This window comes from Rhinolophus sinicus, chromosome 3 (assembly GCF_057876585.1).
Source record: "Rhinolophus sinicus isolate RSI-liver-muscle chromosome 3, RSI-T2T, whole genome shotgun sequence".
In the NCBI taxonomy this organism is placed as follows: Eukaryota; Metazoa; Chordata; class Mammalia; order Chiroptera; family Rhinolophidae; genus Rhinolophus; species Rhinolophus sinicus.
The window spans coordinates 11,307,987-11,325,838 of NC_142503.1; the positions used below are offsets into that span (position 1 = coordinate 11,307,987).

The following is a 17,852-nucleotide window of genomic DNA, read 5'->3' on the forward strand; positions in this document are numbered from 1 at the left end:
GCTTTTGAGGCTGACTTGACATCCAGGTGAAGCCGATTTGTACAATGTTGATTCTAAACTACCGAGTTCAGTGAGACAATAGTCTTAAAGCAGCCAAGTATTTGACTTCAACCTTGCACACCGACATTTATGTTTCTAAATGGTCCACTGTGTTCTAAACATTCACATCTTAGATGGGCATGTTCGCACAAGCGATTTTGTTCCCATAAACATGAAGCAGCCCTTCAACCACATATTACCTTCTCGATCAAGTCCAGGCATTCTCCGTTGTCTATCCAGTCAATATCTTCCCACACTAATCCTTCTCTGTAGAAAGATGAAAAAGGGCTGGGTTATAGCAACACACAGTTGTAAAACTATCTAATTTAGTGGCTGATTAAAAAAAATTTTTTTTTTTGAAATAGAATTCTATGAATGCTTACCTGCTATATTCCAGTTGTTCTAAAGAAAAAATATGCTTGTTGAAATATTCCTGAAGTTTCTCATTTGCATAGTTTATGTTGAACTGCTCGAAGTGATTAACCTAAGGGGAGAAACCATTCAACAAGTATCTTTACTATTATATATAAAGCTCTCACTATTAACATATAAAGATGAAGAAAAACAACAACAAAATCTGCAGAGAAAAATATCAATGTCTGTGAACAAGAGATTTAAGGCCACCCAAGAAGGGGGCCGAAAAGAATTCACGCGTCCCACTCGTCAGAAGTCATACCTCGAAATTTTCAAATCCAAAGATGTCAAGAATGCCAATCGACTTAAAGTCATCTTTGCCTTTGATTCTGCTGTTGATCTTCTTGATGACCCACTCGAAGCAGCGTGCATAAAGTGCCATGGCCAGGGAGTCTCTGCTGTCTACTGCCTGAGGGGAAAGGACACGTGCTCACTGTTTCCAGTTGACCCCAAACAGCCCAGACAGGTGAGTCCATCCCTATCCTGCTCGGGAGACACAAACGCTAAACAGGCATAGCAGCTGTGCACCCAATGTTACATGAATCAGTACCATCTAGGAAAACACAGACTTGAAAGAAAGGATCAACTGGAGCTCACTTACTTACTTTACAGTGAGATTTACCAAGAAGGCCTTTAAATATCAGGCCCAGAAGTCAACCTCACATGTTGCGTTATAGGAAAGAACCTGACCCAACAGATACAGCTACAGATTTTATCAGGTTTAAACAGTAATTAAGACTGAGGCTTTTCATTTTTATCTTCTCATATTTTACTTTGTACACATAAACGTTTTCTTCATGGTACATGGTTAGCATTTTTTTACTTACCCAATCAAGAAACATATTAGATGGGGTAGAGCATGTAATTGGCTCAAGGCAGTGGCAGAGGCAAAAGTAAGTAATCTAACATACTGTTGCACTATTTTCTGTATAATATTATAATTATTATTATAGTGAATGTTTACTTAGCTTTTATTCTGTGCCAATCATTAAGCACTTAGCATAAATTTTTTTTCTTATCCTTACAAGATCGTACAATTAGGTATGATAATTATCCTTGCTGTACAGAGGAGGAAACTGAGGCACAGGGAAGAAATTTCCCGGGAACAGACAGTAATAAGTGGAGTCAGGCCTCAAAACCAGGCCATCTGCACCAGACCCCATCTTCTTAAAGACTCAGCTACACTGTGTCTTAGAAAATAATCCGACAACTTTATCTCCTCCTCTCAATGTGGATACCTTTATTTTGATCACGCACCAAACTCACTGAAACGGTTCGCTGTGGTTACCTGCTTGAATCAAAGCCATGGATGTGAAAACAAGCTTCGCTGGCAAAATGCATGTACCTGTTGGATGTTGAGCGGCGTGAGGATCTCCTCCCCCCTGAGGAACATTGATCTCTGGGTCAGAGCGTCCGTGAGCTGCGCTGGGTCCAGCCCAAGTAACTCTGCAGACCTGCCCAAGGCTGGAAATGAAGAGCGAGGCACAAGTGAGAGCACAGCCCCGAGAAGGTACAGGCCATGGGACCCCGAGAAGGGACAGGCCATGGGACCCCGAGAAGGGACAGGCCATGGGACCCCAAGCGGGCTGAAAGCTAACCATACACAGTGACACATTACAGCAGAGAACATTTCCTGAATCTTTCAGGCAGAATTTATGGAACACACATTTCATTAGTAAGTTAGTCCCTCTTTTATCGAGTTCTAGGTTAATTGCAGAGAACCCTGTGTTTGGACCAAGTGTAGTCCAGACACCCCAAAGGTAAGGGGGTCCCTCAGACCCTGTCAGAAGTTTGCGAGATCGTAACTATTTTTAATAATAATAATACTAGGATGTTATTTGCTTTTTTACTGTCATACCCTCAATCTGTATACAGATGATATTTTCCAGTGGCTACGTGACATGAGGTATCTCAACAAAACAAATGCAAAAGCAGATATGAGAATCTAGCTGTCCTCCATTACATTAGCTATCAAAGAAATTTGTAAGAATGTCAGACAATGTCACTCCTCACTGATTTTTTTAAAAAACAGTCTTTTAAATAAAAATATGATATTTATTTTAATATGCAATGGGTTTATTATGGTTATTTTGGAATGAATTTTTCTAAATGCCTCAGTTTTAATTCCTAGTGCGGTAAACATCAACACATATGACCCACATCGCTGAGGTACTTACTTTACAGACCACAAGTTGAGGTGGTAAATAATCCAAGGAAGCAGTTTATGGCAGAACTGGGCTATAAATGAGGCATTCTGGCTTGAAAACTAACGGTCTTAACCATTACACTGTGCCACCACTCAGTAACTATGAAAAGCTATGGTGACACTATACCCCGACTCAGAATATTTTTCCTGCATTTCATCCTTGTTCCTCGTCTCTCTCATCTGGCCCACTTTCCTGCTTTCTTAGCAAGAACGAGAACACAGCCCCCCATCCCATTCTGTAATAACGTCTTAAACGATTTTACCCTTTATTAACAGTTCACATCAGATACAAAGTTCTGTAGCTCTCTATTCCAGGGATCAGAAACCCCTCTGTGTAAAAGGTCAGACAGTAAATATTTTAGGTCTACATTTCCTATGAGGAAAAAGCCAAGGAAAGAAAGGGCCGTCTTACCCGTTTTGAAGGAAACCTGCGCCCCGCCAGCAGTGATGAATTCTATGTTCCCAAGATGCAATATACCAGCGAGCAACCTCAGAACCTCCCGCACTTCCTCCTTGCTAAACTGCATGACTTCCATTGCCGTCTGGAAGAAAACACGCGCGTTTAAGTTTTTTTATGCCATTTTTCTTCACACTAAAGAAAATGCAAAACCACTCAGTAAAATTATTAGATATTGTTGTAAAAGGCAAGGAAACAAGAAATAGACGCATGACCACTCACTTTTACATGATAAAGGCCTTACACAGGTACACATAAAAGAGCGTGATACTAAGAAAGAACAGTAGAATGCTGAGAGAGAACCCAATTGAGGAAATAAAAACACGAGTAAATATCGGCCTAATGTATAAGCCTCCTAGTTACACCACAAAAGAATTACCTAAGAGACTCACAGTAATGATGGTGATAAAGAAATACTTTTTTTCTACAGATACCAAAGCATAATGGAACATTTATTATTTTCTTACACATAAAAAACTGGGAGGGGGAAAACTTGGGGGTGGGGTAAGACTTCATGAACATCCTGCAGGGTAAACTCTGGGGCTTTGTTTTCACGGTGAAAGGCAGCCAGGATCCAAAAGGTGGAATGAAATTCTCTGTCGGGAACTTTATAGACAGGAGAGCATTTTGCTCCTTTTATAATAGATATTGATGGAACATATGAATGCGTCTACACCTGTCTTCCCCACACATTCATCACATGTCCGCTTTTCATTTTTCCAAAGAATCTTTATGGTCTTGGCCTCTGGATAGTAAATGGAAGTTAACATAACGCTGTTTTGGGAAAAAATAAGCAGACACCTACAGGAGCTGATCCCAACAATATGTATACAAATAACTGTAGTCAGGTGTCTTTAGAATCATAGCTAAGGTTTACTCAATTTCTAATGTGATTTAGAAGCCATATTCTTGTCAGGGAAAAAGCCACCCCTTCCCCCAACACACAACTGAGGGCAGAATCGTTGACAGTACTGCTGAAAATGACCCACAAAGAGAACCTGGACCCCAAATCACTACAAAGTCCATGGGAGACTGGGAAGAAGGAAATCACGTACCACTCTGAAGCAACAGAAATTGCAAAGGGAAACAACTGGAGATTTTAAAACGTGAAACGTGTAATTTCTTTACAAGGAAATAAAACAAAGTTGAAACAAAGGGCAAAAACAATAGGCAGGGAAACAGAATTAAAAGAAATAATTGTAAGGAAAAGAGCAAGAACTCGACTAGGAGATCCGTGAGCCACAAAAATAAAACAGGCCTTTCTTACAGGAGGAAGCGTAAATCTACAGAGAAACCTTCTCCCTGCTAGAAATGAAACATACACACATTAAAGAAAATCTGAGATTGCTTTAATTAAATCAGCAAAAAAATTTCTGAAGGATAAACTTAAAATTGGTGAAACGGGGATATTTAGGCACTGGTCATTGGTACTATAAATTACTACAATCTTTTTGGAAGAGAACATTATGTGGCAACACTGTGCTGGGCCACATATGTACAGTCTTATAATGTTCAGAGAGGTTAAGTAACTTTCTCAGGGTTGCACAACCAAGATTTAAAGTCAGGCCCAACGAGCCCAAAGTCTAGGAACTTATTACTCATCCAACTCTATTACTTTCCAAGGATATTTTAAAAAAAGAAAAAGAATCTCCTGTGTAATCTCCCATTTTAATGCTGAAAGTTTGTTCCAAGGAAAATTTCAACAGAAAAGAAAGTTTTGTGAAATATTCACTACAGTGTTATCTTTTTCAGAGGAAAAAAAACCATTCTAACTATCCTACAATTAGACAAGTCAAATATAGTAAATAAGGTTGTTAGAATAGTGTGTAGTTTTTAAAGGAAATTATAAACATTATACAGAAACAGATATTTGTGAATGTTTTACGTAAAAACTGAAAATTCTATTTTTGTAACTATTAGAAAATCAGGCCGGGAAGAAAATTTACAAAATCGAAAATAGTTGCAATGTTAGTGTCAGTAGGCTCATTACCTTCTATCATGGCTTTTAATGTTGACGTATTTTTCCAATAACAAATCAGACTACTAATGGGTGAATGGCTACACAGACTGCTGTCTATTCAATGGAATACCACACACCATAAAAAAGGAATGAACTGTGTCGTGTGTGATGTGGATGGGTGACAAGGAGGTCGACACAAGAGAATGTGGTCTGTATAATTTCATTTACACGAAACTCTAAAAAGTCAAATCTATATACTACGTATAGTGAATGAAGGCAGACCAGTGGTCTCCTAGGGCGTGGGGTGGGGTGGGGTGGCTGAGATTGTCTGAGAAGGGGCGCAGAGAGCTTCTGAGGTATAGAACTGCCCTTTATTTTGATTGTAGTGGATGCATGGGCACATAAATTCAAAATTCATCAAAATGATATACTTTAAATGGGAGCATTTTACTTTATGCACATGATGTCTCAAAGTTGACTACAAAAAATAAAAAGACCATGAATTATGTCATCAGGGTGAGAAGACTCTCATTTCATGGGTACAAACAGAAACTGATGCAAAGAATAAGAACTATTAGTCAAGTGTCAATAAATGAAAAAGGCCTGTGGAAAAACAATTATTTAAATTTACTTATTCTATGAGGAAAGAAATATGGCTAAGAACTACAGAATAATTTATATTGCTAAAGATTTTTAAAACAGTGGTAAGGAGCAAAGCAGACATCAGCAAAATAATTATAGGCACCTATGCGTTACGCCATACAAAAGTTAATATCGTCCCTTCTTATGATTCAAGTTTTCCTCATATAATACGACATATTCAATACTAATTTATAAAAATTTTCTAAACTTATCTTAGAGTGAACACAGAAATGAAAATCTTCACTGTTTAAGTCATCAACGTGGACTTTATACAACATTAAAATAAATGATTTAAAAAAAATAAGTTTATAGTCAAATGAAAAATACCCAAAGATGCCCCATGAAAAAATTCTTGGTTAAGTTTCGAGAATACCTACAAAGATTATATATGGACTGAAAGCAAACAAATAAAACGTGTTTACTACATTAGTAAATTTGTGACTTCTTCACTTTCAAGTTTAACCCCAAGTGAATTAATTAGTTAAGACTGTGGTGATAGTGGTAATTTCACTAATCATACCATGGGGTAATTTAATGGCTGCAACCAATTAGGTGTGGGTGTGGGTGCTAAGACTGCTAGCCAGACCCTCCATTCATCCATCACCTCTTACTGTCCTATTTATGATTTTCTTAGTAGCAATCTCCACCTTTTTGGCAAAAGTAGCCACTGTAAGGCTGATTACAATTATAATTATTTTTCTCAACAGTACGGCTCAAGACTGAAAAAACAAAACATGGGAAATACTCAATATAGTTCAGAAGCAATCAAAGGCAATTTAGTTATAAAACCGGCACAAAGTTATACCAAATATTTTCAATCAAGTCCATATTAAACACATGAAAAGTGTTTGTGAAAGTGCATGTGGGGTGGTAACAAATACAGAGGGTGCCAAAAAAATGTATACACATTTTTTTTTGCATATACATTTTAAGAAAGGAAAAAACTGTATTAAAATTGTAATACTCAACATATACCAATAACAAAAGATGAATACAAGTCACGTGCATACATTTTTTTGGCACCCTCAGTATGTGATACAGTCCCAAACATCAAGGAGCAAAGGAAGCTAGGCTCCTCCCACTAGAAAGATGAGGGGGTGAATTTAGGGTAGTTTTACTGCCAAAAGGGACATCTGCTCAGGGCCTCAGATATCAGCAGTGCGGTGGAGGAGCCATTCAAGGAAGCAAAGGGACTGCAGGTCAACCTTGAAGAAATGGCATTTCTGAAATGCTGGAAGGGGAGGCTACTTGGGCATAGCACACTCTAAGGAAGTAATCTGATAATTTATTATGAAATATGCTATATTAGGCCATAGTATGTTATTTTATAACAAATTTTGTTTATACTCTCATGTTTTCCAACACTGAAAGAGACTGATGTTTCCAAACTTGGCAAAACTGAGGTGCAAAGTCAGGCCTTGAAATCTTCATAAAATCTGACTCACGAAGAATGAATTTATGCATCCATATACATGGGCTCACACCATTAAAAACCCATGGGTATGCCCAGTAAGGCCGATAGGGTGAGGAAAGCCAGGCATGCAGTAAACATTCAATATTTGCGGAGTAAGAGAACGATGAGATTGTGGCTCCAAGACTCACCTCACCTCACACACACACTCATCAGCCACCATCCTGGTAGGTCAATGCAGGCAATGGAATGACTCAGTTGTTACTATTGACTTGGAATAGTATTTCGTTCTGACTGCAGAATTAATAGTGCAACTTGGGAGGCTGCATAAAAAATGGCTATGACATTTAGGATATTGTCACTGTCCCCTGGAACCTGTTCAGGATACCTCACAGGTACTTATTTTTATTGATGTCAGTCGATGCCAATGATGGATTCAAAAAACACATACATTTTCAATGAAATAAGCAAAATTCTTAAAAAGTCCAACTGCCAGAGTATACTGACATTAAAATTGACAAAAAGAAGAATGATTTTTTTTCAGTCGCTAGAAATGACCACCAGAGGTGACATGTTCATACATGTTCATAGAAATAATTTCTCTCCATTAACATTTTGACCCATTCTGCAAACAAACGTCTGTCCGTTAGCCCCAACAGAATGCTGCTCTTTTCCCTTCAATCCCCGGACCTCTGGGAAAAGGAACGTCATGGAATTCAAGTATGAAGATACAAATTGAAACTGTATTTGCTGTTGGAAGGATGTATTGAGACACATTACATACAAAACAACAGCGTAATCTGTCAGTCCTTGTCACTTCAGCAGAAGGCAGAAACGATGTGGTTTGCTCCCTGCCGGCTCCACAGGCGCTCAAACACATGTTCCATACATAAAACCAACTTCAGTCAGAAGAGTTTAGTGTTTCTTTTTAACCCTTTCCGTGTCACTCCTGGTTACAGAATGCTGCCTGCGTAAGGCAGAAAGATGGGCTGGGTGGTATTGACAATGGCACTTACGGTTAAATGCCTACATTATAGAAATTACGTCTACAGGCATATAATCATACGATAATCATCAAAGTTGACATATTTGTTGTAAAAATATAACAGAGAGAATGATAAAGAATAAGATTCTAGAATTCTGCCTCATGAGGTAACATTTTTTGGTATATTTTGTTCCAATATTTTTCTGCCACACATACATATATATGTGCGCGTGCACACGTGCACACACACACACACACACACACACCTTATTTTTTAAATAAAAAGATTACAACGCCTTGTTCTGCTTCCTTACTTGGGTAATAAGCAAGTTTTTCCATATTATTAAATACAATTGAGCATGTATTTTGCTTGCTGTAAATGGTTCTTATTTTATGGATATAAAAAATTATTTAAGACATTCCCCAATCATGATTTTGTAGGTTTAGGGGGAAAGGATATTATTTTTTACAGAAAACAGTATTTTCCCTCCTTTCTGACAAGTTGCACATTTATTTTTGTTTCTTTTTTGACTATACTATTTAGAACTTCCAGAAGAAGGTTAAATAACAACAAAAATTATGTGTTCCTGATTACAATAAACTTCAGCTTAGTTGTCATTGACATTTCTGATGGGTGAACACTAAAAAGTAACTGCAAAGCAAATATTAAGGATCTATAAATAGGATACTTATATGTCCTTTGTCTATATTGGTTATGTCAATGTTATGTATAAATTTTTCTTCCTTTCTGACAATATAGCCTTTTATCATAAGACCAAATTTCAAATGCCAAACCTATCATTTCAATCTAAAAATAAAACCTAGAATCACTGAAACTAGGCTGAGCTCCAAAAGTTAACTTGTAGCTAACAACAAGAACAATTCTGAATCAGAAAATGATGCCCCAGCAAGAAAGCAGAGGAAAGCCACCAGGGTACCCTCTCCAAGCACCAGGGTGAAAAGGGAGGCCTTGATGTCCACTGCACCCTAGTGGCCAGCCCGCTAATGGGTTTCACCACAGTGAAACCACGACTTAGATCATTAGGAGTCTGTCACCAGGAACAACGTCCTTCTTTCTGTCACAAAGCAGTGTGCTCCAGCTTCAAGAAAGAAGCAAAAAGAAAACAAGGTAGGAAAAAAAAACACCACCATCCCGAGACAAGTCTTCTTTTCCACAACTCATCAAAAAGAAGAATGAGTTTTCATCCTTATTCTCACACACAATCTTTCAGCAAAGAGGGTAATAAATAAATAGTGAATGGAGAAAGTCTGAGTTGTGAGAGAAGTCTAAGAAGCCATAATAAAATTGGGAAAGAACATTTAAAATGCTGTTCTCACACAGTGGTGCAAATGTAACCACTTTTGTTTTTATTTTTATAAAATTTCGAAACAAAAAATGAAACCAGTCACTTTTTTTTTTTGGGGGGGGGGCACTCAAGATAAGGAAAAATAAGAAAGTAACTTACAATAACTTCCCTAAAGGATTCCTGATCATTGATTGTCTTGTCTTCTACACATCCAGACTGATTCAAGTAGTGGTAGTTTTCTGGCACAGATAAATAAAATTCTTCTACAAAAATGAAAAGAAAAACAACATCAATACTTGACGGGCCAGGATAAAACCGAATCTGAGTTTTCACTTTGTGACGTTAAAATAAAGTACATAAATAATTCTGTGCTAATAGTGCCCTATAGAGTTCTCAATTAATTCAGGGAAAACAGAATTTGATTAAACAAAATAGGATGGTAGAGAATGTTACTGAAAAAAATAATCAATGAGGGTCTTGTTTTGATTGTTTTCTCTTAAAAATCAAACGTTCAGAAATTAGCTTTATTCGGTTGTGGTTTAAAAGTAAAACCAAAAGTAGTAATACATTGAAAGTATTTTAATAAGTATCCTTTAAATCAGGAAAGTACGAAGATTCCAACCAAACCAAAATTGAAGATTTCTCTATTGATGATTTTCCCTTTACATTATTTGCCCCTAAAATGAACTCAACATTTTCTGGTACTCTTGTACATGTTGTTTTGATTGGTGGAAAATCAACAGAGTCCAAGCAGATGTCTTCTCACATCCTAGTGGTTTTTAAAGGAAAAATGAGTTGATTGCTAACACGCATTTCTGGGCTGTGGTACCATTCACTCACCTCTCTGCTCATGACCTCGCCCCGCCAGTAGTGCATAGAATATGTGGTAATTCCTTTCCCCCGGATTTTGCCTCACTACTCGGTTCTGTGGACATAAATCAGATCTCTAATCAGAGGTGTTTCCCCTGCTTAACTAACACACACCGATAATTTCCAAAAATTATTATTGTGGAAGAAAATGTGAAGTAAATCACGTTTACTTACTTTTTCTAATAAATCTTCACATGAAAAGCAATGGTGAGTCAAGGAACAAAACCAGGATATAACCCGCTTAATTAGTCTTTAATTTTCTATTCTTTGTTACCGAAATAATTATAATTCCCTGTTCCTTTGACATCGAGACTTCTGGTACTAAAAGATAAGCCCAAAAGGACTATTTCATTTAAATCCAATTTCAAACATGACACACAGTGGTGCCCTAGGAGGTACCAAACTAGTTGACAGAGCTGATTTCAAACAACAAACACCTGATGTTTGATGATAAATCCAGTTTTTCAGATTAGGGGCATGGCAGCAGAGCTTTCCAAAAGAAAAACGGTTCTTAATCTCATAGAATAATTAGCAGCGCTTTCCAAAAGAAAAACAGTTCTTTGTCTCATAGAATAACGAACTGCAAACATAGTAATAGGAGAACAATAACTAGGTAGAACCAGACAGAAATGTTTTGTATTCTTCATCTGTCCTGATGAGAACAGTGTCTACGTACTGAGTCAAATACAACGGATAAAAACTAAACGAAACAGGATACAATCTACAATTCTTCCGCCCTGAATATTCCCATTCCGACAGATGTTCAGCTGAACAAACTTCCCAAAGCGACTGGAATTGCTGTTGTACACTGTCTTCGCGTTGCCAAAAGCTTCCATGATGGGGCTGTGAAAGAAGGGACGACAGTGGCGAGTGTGAATCAGGGTAGATCTAAAAACGGCAAGAATGTTCCTCACAAATGTCAAAACATACGATTGCAAGAACAACCTGAAATCGAAAGGACTTAGGGTGATAATGTTTCTATAAGGATGAGCCAGATCTCCAAAGCACTTGTGCAATGGGTTTATCGCGCACGGCCATCCACTCTGAAGGAGAGATCCATCGCACAGCTGGTTGTGCAGGCACAGGAGGTGACAGTTGAGGAGACCACGGTGGTGGATCGTCCCTGTGCAACTTCGCTTGGGTTTGTGCACATGAGCCAGGATCACACAGAAAAAGCCCCCATTTTAATTCTAGGAACAGAAGAAGTTCCAGTCATGGAAAAGCCACCCATTTGTAGTACGTCCTGGGAGCAGCTCTTTTAACTTCTTTGGGTCTTCTCCAACTCTACCACGCTGTCAGACTAGATCAGAGGTCAGCAACCTTTTTCTGTAAAGGAACAAATACTAAATATTTTTGGCTTTGTGGGCAATGGGGTGTGTGTGTGGGGGTGTCTCTGTTGCAACTACTCAGATCTGCTGCTAAAGCTTGAAGCAGCTATAAATGATATGTAAACAAATGAGTGTCTACGTTCCAATATAATTTTATTTATAAAAACAGGCTGCCGGAGGAAGATGAAAACATCCTGGAGACAAATGGTGGAAACAGTCGCATAACAGTGTGGATGTACTTAATGCCACTAAGCTGTGCACTGAAAAATGTTTAAAGTTATCAATTTTATGTTATGTATATTTTATTACAATTAAAAAAATAAAGTTTGAATAATACATATTTAAAAAAACACAACATCAAAAACACCACCAAAAACAGGCTGCAGGATATATATAGGTATCAGATTGTAGCCTGCAGACCCCTAGACTAATTTCCACACAGTAGGATCTGTAAAGTTCTTATCAGTTCTAAAATCTTATAAGGCACGAGGCAGACACTGGGCAACTAACCGCATATTTTAAATAAAACTTCAGATACCTGACCACACAGCCCTCTTTCAAAGTCCCGAGGCTTCACTGCCATCGAACGCATCATTGATCCTCTGCCACATGAGGCTACAAAAATGCTGTTTGCTTTATGGTGTTTCCAAAGGGCTGAACAGAGCCTTGCCCATCTCCGTGCTAAGCCCACTGTTACAGGTGGCTGGAGGCTGAAATTTCTGCCGATAACAAGGCATCCAAAAAGCTAGCCAAGGATTCTCGGGAAGGAGAAGGCTGCAGAATGGTCCTCGGAGCCACTCCCTCGCCAACTCAAACCTGGCCCAGGGTCAGAGTGTTATTAGAAATTGCTATCTGCATGTCAAGACTTTTCCTTAATGGTAAAAGAGAAGCCAAGAAAAAAAGAAAACACTAATTTTAACTCTTCCTCCAATAAGCCACGTGGAGAGGAAAGTGAATCTTATTAGTTGGAAACAAGAAACACGATAAAGAAATACCTGCTTTCAAGAATGGCTTGTTCAACACAGGATGTCTTCTCCTTCAAAGACAGTTCCAAAGACTGTTGACTGATGACGGATAAAAACTTGAGGATCAATTTAGTGCTTTCGGTTTTACCTGCCCCGCTTTCGCCACTGAAAGACAAAAATGCAGACGTTTGTGCTTCTAAGTATAATGAAAAAAAACAAAACGAAACCCAGCTTGGCCAAGGTCACTGCAATGCATCCACTACACAACTGTTGAAAGGTGAGGAAAACGGAGCTCAAAATGCCTGTTTCAAGAGCTGTGTTTGAGGGAAGCAGAAATCCTTTGTTCGCTGGCCACTGTGTTTCTGGTGTCACGAATGCCCCTTCTTGGTACACAGAACTATCTTTATGAAGCTAAGGTCATCAGGTGGATGGTGTCTTTGTGAGATGAAGGTCTACAAGAGCTGGGACCTTCGTTTTGCTCACGAGGAGTATCCCAGGTACCCGAACTGCGCCGGGCTGGAGGCAGGCACGCAGGCAAAATGTGTTACATGAAGAAACATGTCGGCAGGACGTGGGAAACGAAAAGCTGGTACATGTGCACATAAATTCAATCGTTTATAAATACTGAGGGACGAGGGAAGAACTTGCGGGCACTCAGCTATCACTGAGTCGTTTTTTTCGCATGACAGTCCCGTGAGGAGGAGGCAGCGGCTCAGCTTCTGAGTCAGAATGTAACACCAGGTCTGTCTGAATCCACAATCCTGCAGAGACCCCGCTTTGGTGGCTTTGGGGGCGACGTCTAAGGAAAAGCCAACAAAGCAACACAGGGGGGTGGGCAACGCGAGAAGGAAAGAAGGCACAGCTGGGACTTACAGGACTGGCAAACACTAGCCAGGTAAAAAGGAAGGCTGGGGAAGGACTGGGGGTAAGATGACAGTGTGAGTGACAGCGCAGAAGCCAGAGTTGCTTGGGAAGTTGAGTAAGGGAGGAGGATTCTGGTTAGGCCAGTGGGACTGAGAGTAGAGGCGGTAGAGAAGAAAGGGCTAACAGACCGCGTTTCATGGTTCAGAGGCAAAGACAGCTCATCAAGGTCGCCTGGAAAGAACACAGCTCTGGAGGTCATGCTCCAGGAGTGAGGGGTCCCTCTGGAGACAGCTGTTGTTCCAATCCAGGCGCGTGATGGTAGGTCCTGGACAAGTACAAATGGGCTGGTGATGGAGAGCAAGGCATGAAGATGGGAGAGATTTGGAAGGAGAAAAACCAGTATTGTGTGAGGCGGCGTGCGTGGTACTAGGGGAGAATAGAGGTAGTAAAAAAGGCAGGGAACTTAGAAGAAAAGTAAACCAAGGACATAGGAACCGCACAGCAATACCAACAATATCACAAGGCAGCAAGTTAATCATCGCTAAATGTGTGAGAGAAACAGGTGAGCTCCACACAGGTTGTAAAGAAGACCTCATTGAGTGCCAAGATCTGGAAAGTTACTATGAAAGAGGAATTTTTCTGAAAACATGGTGTATTTAATCATTCACCATGTTATCAGCAAAATCCCCCTCCTTTTTTTTAAGGAGGGCGCAGCTCACAGTGGCCCATGCGGGGATTGAACCAGCAACCTTGGTGCTTTAAAATCCCTCTTTTTAAGCACATGTAATAAAGGACAAGAAGTGACACCTTCCGCGCCCTGCGGGGTACCCAGGCCCAGGGGGAATCTCCATCGGTGTGGGCCAAGGGCAGTAATTCCATTCCTTTTGCAAGTGATAGGGTTGGCTGTGGGCCGGTGTCAGGCTTTCATCCAGAGACTTAAAGTCAAGTGTGCTGAGGAGTCCTGGGGAGGTTTGCACGCACACAAGAAAACAGGCAGAAACGCACCCCCTTCCTGCAGACAACAAATACCTGGGAATCCACACCTATCTTGAGATCAGAAAGTGAGAGCCAAGAAAATCAGAGAAGCATCCAGCGGGAGTGTCTGAATCCATAGCCCTGAAATTGCCCTGTCTCATGTTGTCTGAGATAATAAAGGCCTATGCAAGTTAGGCCAACTTTGGCTGGGTTTTCTGTTATCAGTAACCAGAATCTTCCCAGCAGAGAGTTAGCATTCATCTCTGCCTAACGGGCACCTGCCTAGCCCAGTGGCTGGCACACAGGAGGTATTCAGTAAGGATGCATTGCATGAGGAACATAGAAACTAAGATAAAATTGCAAGAAGAGATGTAAGTAATTGTTGATATTTAAAAATTATATACATCTACCTAGCAGTTGTTGATTGAATTATGTTAAAGCAAACAGCACTTAAAGGGATAAGTTCTGTGGTTAAAACATGTGAGGCAGAAATAACATCATGGGTCCCCCATCCCACCTCTTTACCCTCAGGCACACAGAAGCAGACGACATTTCACCCTCCTTTATAGTGGGACAGCCACAGTACAGGGACTGCATGTGGCCAACTGAACAAGAGAGCAGTTGAACAACTGAGCCAGACACGTGCCATGTCCACATCTGGTGGCTAAAATGCCCCTTCTTGGTCCTGTGGGCTCTATCTGCCATGCTTGCCATCTGGGTACCTTATGGATGACTCATCTCCAAAACAAGTAACCTGTGGAGTCAAGTCTCTCAGCTTCCCAGGGGGTGCTGAGAAATGAGCAAGAAATACACATGCCTGTGTTACACCCTGAGATGTGGGGGCTGTTTTATAGCAATGAGCCAGCACAACACGACAAAAATATAGTCTCGGAGAAGACACCGGTCAAACTGAACAGCAAAGACTGGGTCGAGGAGAGGAAAACGCAGGACTCATTGTCATTAATCCGTCATGGCCCTCGATCTGTATGACCCTTCAGACACAGTTTTTCTCATTGGAGCAGCCCGTCTTCAAGCACGTCCTTTAAGTATGTCTTTTTTGATATATTAGTAAAACTTGAAACAAAAATAATACTCAGATTTGCAGCGCTCTGAGAACAGTAGTTCTCAGCCTCGGCTGCACGGCAAAGCCACCTAACAGGTCCCTGATCTGAGTCCTACAAGGGGAGAACTCAGTCATCAGTATTTTTTAAAATTTTCCAGATGATTCTACCCTGAAGCCAGCTTTGGGAACTACCACTCTTGAAGGCAGTTTCACGTAATTCGGACAGGACTGCACCAGGAGATAAGAAGTGGCAGCTACTGTATCTGGGGCCATGGAAATGTTACATGAACAAGGCAAAGAGTAAAAGCAAATAACTCACAAGTTGTTAAAATGCAGAACTATGCCGATGTCCCCAGACATTGATATCCAGGTCATAGGCTTTTACCTAACACTGTCTTCCTCCCCCATCCGCCTGTGACTTTAATATTCCCCACAAAGACAATTTATTGAGGGTCAAAGCAATGTGACCTTTGAAGCCATAGACAAAGAGCATCTCTGCCGGGATTCCTTCCCTCCCTAAATAATCGTGTGCCTACTATGCATCCGGCTACACTAAGTCGTGAGCAAAGTGGCCACGGATGGCATTTGTCTGTGACCTCACAGCAGAAAGAGGCATCACACAGAGTCACACATGATGGTTAATGCTGTCAAATATAGATCTCAGGAGATACTTTAGATAGTGGTAAGGGTTCAAGTAGAGATTGCTCCGGGAAAACATTCAGACATTTAGACTGAAATATAAAGACATGCATGGGAGTTAACTGGGTGAAAACTGGAGGGGAGGGGAGGGAGACGCTGCAAGAGGAAAACTCCTGGCTGCCTTGGAAGAAGGAAAAGCAGCCTGTACAGACACAGCCCAGGAATGGGGTCCCATGGGAATGGGGGGGCCACTGTTTTCCAGTGAAGAATGGAACTGGTCCTTTAAATAGGGAAGTGGGGGGGTGGGGAAGATCATGAATCACAATGTGCCCCCCCCAACACTTTCAAATTAACTATCATTATAATGACATATATGACATCTATAATACATTATATGCTGCATGTTATACACGAGTGATATTGTGGTTTATATAAGAAGAAGAAATATATTCTTGGTCTTCGTCTTGGCAGAGCTCCTAAAACCCTTCAGATTTCCTTAGTGACGACAGCAATAAAGGTCTCTTCTATTAATGAGGTGACTTTTGGAAAGTTCCTCGCCTACCGCCCCCCCCCCCCCAGGATTGGGGGGTTGGTTGCAAGAGGAACCAACCGCTGATTAGTGAGTTGGAACTTCCAGTTTCTCCCACTCCCTCTGGGGAGCGGAGAAGGGTTAGAGATTGAGTTCAGTCTCCAATGGCCAAGAATTTAATCAGTGGTGCCTATGTAATAAAGTCTCCATAAAATCCCAAAAGGATGGGGTTCGGAGAGCTTCCAGGTTGGTGACCACAGGAGGTGCTGGGAGCAGCCGCCTGGAGAGGGCGTGGAAGCTCGAGCCCCTCCCCCATACCTCCTCCTATGCCTCTGCTCTCTGGCAATCAGGAAAGTAAACTGTTTCTTTGAGTTCTGGGAGCTGCTCTAGCAAATTAATGGCACCCAAGGAGACGGTGCTTGGAACCGCCAATCTATGGCTGGTCAATTACATGCACAGGTGACAACGTGGATATGCTTGCGATTGGCATCTGAAGTGGGGGGTGGTGGTGGGGGGAAGGCTTGTAGGGCTGAGCCCTTAACCTGTGGGATTTGATGTGCTCTCCAGGTAGATAGTGTCAGAATTAACTGCTTGGTGGATTAAATAATATATGCAATATAATATGTAGCATATATAACATTTTTAATATATTTATATATATAACACTAGGTATATACTTCTTTTATCATAATTATAGAACTATAAAGCCAAAATAAATTTAAGAATTAAAGACAAAGAAAATACACCACCAATAAAAGCCAAGTTACCAAGACTCATGTAGGTCTCTGACTGATGGCGTTTTACTCAAACTGAAGAGCTCTTTGCACCGCGACAGCCTTCCTGCTTCTCCCGTGAGCCTGGCCCTCCTACTCTACCATGGGCAGTGTGGTGACTCATTTATTCCACCTCCTGCCTTACTCCAGTCCCTGTAAAACAGTAACTCGTGCCGCAATTACGATGTTATTTCACCGTCACTTAGAGCAAACACATCACTTACAGATACAGTCCTACATTTTTCTCATTAGCCGAGGGCAATTACAGCCTTAACCCTTGGCGCCAACACGATTGCAAACACAAACAAGGGCTTCGGAGAAAACATGTTCAGCCAGATGAACTGAAATGAGCGTATACTGTTAAAAAAGCTTCATAAAGACCGTGGTGAAAACGAAGGAAAGAAAACGAACCCAAAGCACTGATG

The 17,852-nt window shown here is 40.6% G+C and overlaps 1 protein-coding gene across 1 annotated transcript in view; it reads right to left on the bottom strand.

Annotated features, from left to right (window-relative positions):
- MYO10 (myosin X) overlaps positions 1 to 17,852 on the bottom strand; it is a 202,110-nt gene that overhangs the window by 76,047 nt on the left and 108,211 nt on the right. The window contains exons 5-13 of the mRNA XM_074329057.2: positions 12,615 to 12,749; positions 11,010 to 11,134; positions 10,262 to 10,367; positions 9,581 to 9,684; positions 3,072 to 3,201; positions 1,799 to 1,917; positions 716 to 862; positions 423 to 523; positions 240 to 306 (exon numbers count right to left, since the gene is read on the bottom strand). Coding sequence (XP_074185158.1) covers positions 240 to 306; positions 423 to 523; positions 716 to 862; positions 1,799 to 1,917; positions 3,072 to 3,195 — 558 coding nt within the window. The 5' untranslated portion in view covers positions 3,196 to 3,201; positions 9,581 to 9,684; positions 10,262 to 10,367; positions 11,010 to 11,134; positions 12,615 to 12,749. The remainder of the gene's footprint in view (positions 1 to 239; positions 307 to 422; positions 524 to 715; positions 863 to 1,798; positions 1,918 to 3,071; positions 3,202 to 9,580; positions 9,685 to 10,261; positions 10,368 to 11,009; positions 11,135 to 12,614; positions 12,750 to 17,852) is intronic.